This window comes from Pollachius pollachius, assembly GCF_949987615.1.
Source record: "Pollachius pollachius genome assembly, chromosome: 19".
NCBI classification, from domain to species: Eukaryota; Metazoa; Chordata; class Actinopteri; order Gadiformes; family Gadidae; genus Pollachius; species Pollachius pollachius.
Window position 1 is genome coordinate 14,266,691 of NC_136952.1, and position 4,238 is coordinate 14,270,928.

Sequence of the window (4,238 nt, forward strand, 5' to 3'; positions counted from 1 at the left end):
AATTACACAAAACAAATCTTTTTGTATTAACTAGCTAACGCATCCCTTTTGTATTTAAAAATAAAGCAGCAAAACAGAGGAGATGTGTTTTAGCCGAGCAACACACATTTGAATAATTTACAATATGACACAAATGACTTACTCCAGGGCTGAGTGCCTTTAGGTCCAAAAGATCTGCAGGAATCACATCCCAACATCCTGTTCAGAGTGCTTACAGTACAAATGCAGCCGTGAAAAAATAATTTACTTTTAAACTTTCAAAAATAATATGCTAGTGCTTCTGAAACACTTGAAGATCTTCCTTTTTTGCCGCCCCTTAATAATTAATTTGTAAAGGGAACTATATGTTAACAATATAAATATTAGACCTTCAAATTGCTTGCTAGCAATTTGAAACATGGATGAATGTAAGTTTAGATTTTAATTATAGATATGGCCATTCACAATCTTGCGATCATGAATTCCACAAAGAGAGGGAGGGAATGTCATTTTTACTGACATGCATTAAAGGTATGCTGAACTTGAGATGGAGATATCAAGTTTTCTCCTGATCAAATTATTTATTCATTCATTGTTTGCACGATATATAGGGCCTATACAGTGTCTATGTGTGTGTGTGTGTGTGTGTGTGTGTGTGTGCGTGTGCGTGTGCGTGTGTGTGCGCGAGTGAGTGAGGGGGCGGGGGGGCTTGAATTGATTATCATATATTGTCGATGCAGTTAGGAGTACTATAACTCTTGTACTTTTACTTATGGTTTTACATAAGTTAAAAACACAAAGTGCATTTTGGGCATCAATAGCATATTGGTTGGCTCTGTTATAGGAATACTACATATTTGCTATAGTATTCAAATACATTGTTAGGGAAAAAAAATATTATAACGTTTTATGAGTGACATACAGTTAATCAAAAAAGAGTTATCATCCGAACGACATAAAATAATAGTTTTGGTTTGGTTTAATTTTGTCATTCGTGGCCTGCCGTAGGGAGTATAAATACAATGTTAAGCGGAAGTCCCGCCCTCTTCATCCCCTCTCTGGTTGACTGTGTGAGTGCCGTGTTTTCCACGTAAACAAAATCATCAAACATCTGCTTTAAAAATGAATAATATACTGTCTTATGTCTAAAATCTATATTATATTGCGTGTATCGTATTTTGTATGATGATCATGTCTCTGTAGCAATTTACATTTGTTATTTACCATCCATATTCTTGCTGCGTCTTACCTACAGGCTTCAGTCGGCTAACACGGCAACATGGTAAGACTTGCCTCTCATTGCATGTCATTACGGATTGTTTTATATGTCTGTTTTCGTTGTGGTATACCGTGATAACAATTGCTGCCGGACTTATTCTGTTTGGCTTTCCTTGGCTCTTCTGACTGGCTAAAGTCAATGTTTAGCTAACTTGCTACATGTTAGCATACTAGCATGACAAGGCCGCTGCATCGTTCGGTGAATGAATGTTTCCATCAGTGTTAGGGTATTAGATTTAAAACTCATGATCGATAACGCCGCGCTTGATTGTAGAGCGAAACTGCATGTACGAGGCATGTACATGCATGACATGCTTAAAAAAACTACCTTGTAGTGTAAAGGTAGGCTTACAGCTTTGCGAATTGGAGCAGTCTGCAAGCTGTCAGGCCAGTGATTTAGAGGCTTGCTGTTGAAAAGATGTATAGATGCTAAGAGTCGAGTCGCACTGACTCAGCCACACAACGTTATGTATCTCAACTGCAGTGCACCTCCTTTGCCTTGCTAATGTTTCTGTTCCAATCACAGCCACGAAAAATTGAAGAAATCAAAGATTTCCTGCTGACGGCAAGGAGGAAGGATGCCAAGTGTAAGCTTTTACAATTGTTTGTCCATACTGATCGGTAGTTCTCCAATGTGTACATTAGAACTATTGTGTGAATGTTTCCTGAAGTGTGGGCTGCAGTGTTCAAACTATCTCCCATCAAACTATCTCCTCTTGCCTGTTGTATGTGATTAAGTCCCCAAAATGCTATTGGTTGTTGAATTCACATCATGTTTTCCGTAGTAGGAACCAAAATGTATAATGCCTTGCATCACAAATTCCTTGACTGCACCTTCCTTTGTGTCTTAAACAAATATTAATCTCTGTAATATTCAAGTGGTTGAAGAATGGGTAAGACTCGCAGCAGAAGGGCTTTTGGTTCTAACCCTTAAAGCATTATGCACAAATGCTAAAACGTACTGCATGTGTTAAGTTTCTGGCACGCCGTTATAATGCCCCTAAGTTCCCTTGGATGAATGCATGTTGTGTGAAGTCTGCCTCTTCGAAAGGAAGTTTCTAAATTCATTCATGTGTCATCTGTAGCCGTTAAGATCAAGAAGAACAAGGACAATGTCAAGTTCAAGGTGCGCTGCAGCAGGTACCTGTACACCTTGGTCATCACAGACAAGGAGAAGGCGGAGAAGCTGAAGCAGTCCCTGCCCCCAGGTATGTACTGAACACGACACGGTAAACTGACCGTGGTGGCTTTTGTTATGAGACTAGAGACCTGAGACTACAGGGGGGACGATTCACCAGGTACCTTGGCTCTCACATTATTGGCAAATGGCCTCAAGAGCTGGAACACCAGACGCTTCAGAGTGGAAGAATCTACTGGCCAGGCAATTGTTTAAATATGTAAACCTGAGATTTCAACTACAAAATCAAATATCAGCCAGTGGCTGTCAATGAAGGAACATTTCACACTTGGTGCCTGAATCTGACTATCGTAAACGGGTATTTCCGTAGAATATCTGGGGGGGGGGGGGGGGGGGGGGGGGGTCATGTGACCTGTGACGCCCTAGTTCCTTTGATCAGGGTAAAGTTGAATGATGGTTTGGCTGTTAGGTAAAACATTTATTTGGCCTAAATGGTTTAAGAGGGTAATGCAGCACCAAATATTGTTGGCTTAAGTTTAATAGTTTAAATCAAGATTTTGGCTGTGCCAATTTAATTCAGGGGCATTTTCTCTAACAGTCCTAATAAACTTTGGTTAATTGGCCAAGTTTTGCGTTAAAAGACGAGCATCATGACAAAGACATGCGTAGTTGTAACCTGCCCTGATCTAACTCACAGCTGCGTCTTGTCAGCTAAACTTGCCTGACGACAAGGTTGGGCAGCAACACCGCTCTATAGAGCATTGTTTTGGTCGATATTTCTCACAATTACAAAATTTGCGCACCTACAAAATCAATAAGTAGTTATTTATTTGGACCATGTATTTGATTTTTAGTTGTAAGTATTTCTTGGGTCCTTTGTTCAGGAACATTCAGAACGGCTGTATTTGTTCCTTTTTAATTGGTCTTCTGCTTAGTGTGCTTATTTTATCATGCCCTGAAAAATATATTGAAATTAAAAGTGTGAAGTTGACTGGTGGCTTGAAATGAATACTAAGCATTGACTAAGAGAATCTTTTGTCAGGGGCAACCTTATTTTCAGACTTGTTAGAGACTTCTTGAGCTGGCTCTTAAGTCATTTGTAGGGCTGCTATTTAATAATGCCTTTTTAAATGTAACACTCTGATGCAGTGCATTAGTGTTGCTTGTTCAGTTTATGAGCCATGTATTAAAGCAAATGGTTCTTTATGGAAAGAAGTCCAAACACAGCAGGCTTGTTCCAGACTAGTCTATACTCAATCTTGCTAGAGAACAGGCCTGTTGCTTCTGACCCATTAACTAATTGCCTTTGACGCATGATCTGTGTAATGAGTAAAGCCTTCAGTGTTTGCTAACCAGAATTAATTTATTTTCCAGGTCTGGCGGTCAAGGAGCTGAAGTAGGACTATTGCTGTGTACAGATCATTGTAATAAAAATTGGAAAAAAAACTGCTCCTTTGTTTGTCTTTATTCCATGTTATACATGTACGTGATCACTACCACTTGTGACCAACACCTGCTCCAGGATATATTATTGGGGGTGAGAAAGATGCCAATTTTCCACTGTAAAATATATCGAAGTGTCCACAAGATGTCACTGTTTAGCCGCAGGCGGCATCCAAATAATTGGGAAGGTTATTGTTATTTGGTAGCCTGTTAATAACCAGACCAAGCCTGCACGTTGGTCGGGGGAAGCTGCTGTCATTTTCTACAGAGGCTGACTGCCGTTGCTTCCCTGTCATTGTGTTAAACCAGCATAAAGCGCGCTAAGGTGAAAAGCCAACTCTGTGATTGGCTCCCGCAAAAACGTATGGAAGCAGAAAAATGTGTTGCTCTTCTCCAGACC

The 4,238-nt window shown here is 40.0% G+C and overlaps 1 protein-coding gene across 1 annotated transcript; it reads left to right on the plus strand.

Moving 5' to 3' along the window:
- The first annotated feature begins 1,008 nt into the window (after positions 1–1,008).
- On the plus strand, positions 1,009–3,846 carry rpl38 (ribosomal protein L38). The gene is made up of 5 exons (XM_079756460.1): positions 1,009–1,049; positions 1,235–1,261; positions 1,784–1,844; positions 2,343–2,465; positions 3,770–3,846. Exons 2-5 carry the CDS (start codon positions 1,259–1,261, stop codon positions 3,793–3,795), a joined length of 213 nt encoding a protein of 70 aa, XP_079612586.1. The 5' UTR covers positions 1,009–1,049; positions 1,235–1,258; the 3' UTR covers positions 3,796–3,846.
- The last annotated feature ends 392 nt before the right edge of the window (positions 3,847–4,238 follow it).

What these genes read in the sequence shown, in the direction of transcription:
- rpl38 (XM_079756460.1), top strand. An exon ending in AAGGAGGAAGGATGCCAAGT is followed by an intron (nt 1,845 to 2,342) that starts GTAAGCTTTTAC and finishes TGTCATCTGTAG; the next exon opens with CCGTTAAGATCAAGAAGAAC. An exon ending in GAAGCAGTCCCTGCCCCCAG is followed by an intron (nt 2,466 to 3,769) that starts GTATGTACTGAA and finishes TTTATTTTCCAG; the next exon opens with GTCTGGCGGTCAAGGAGCTG.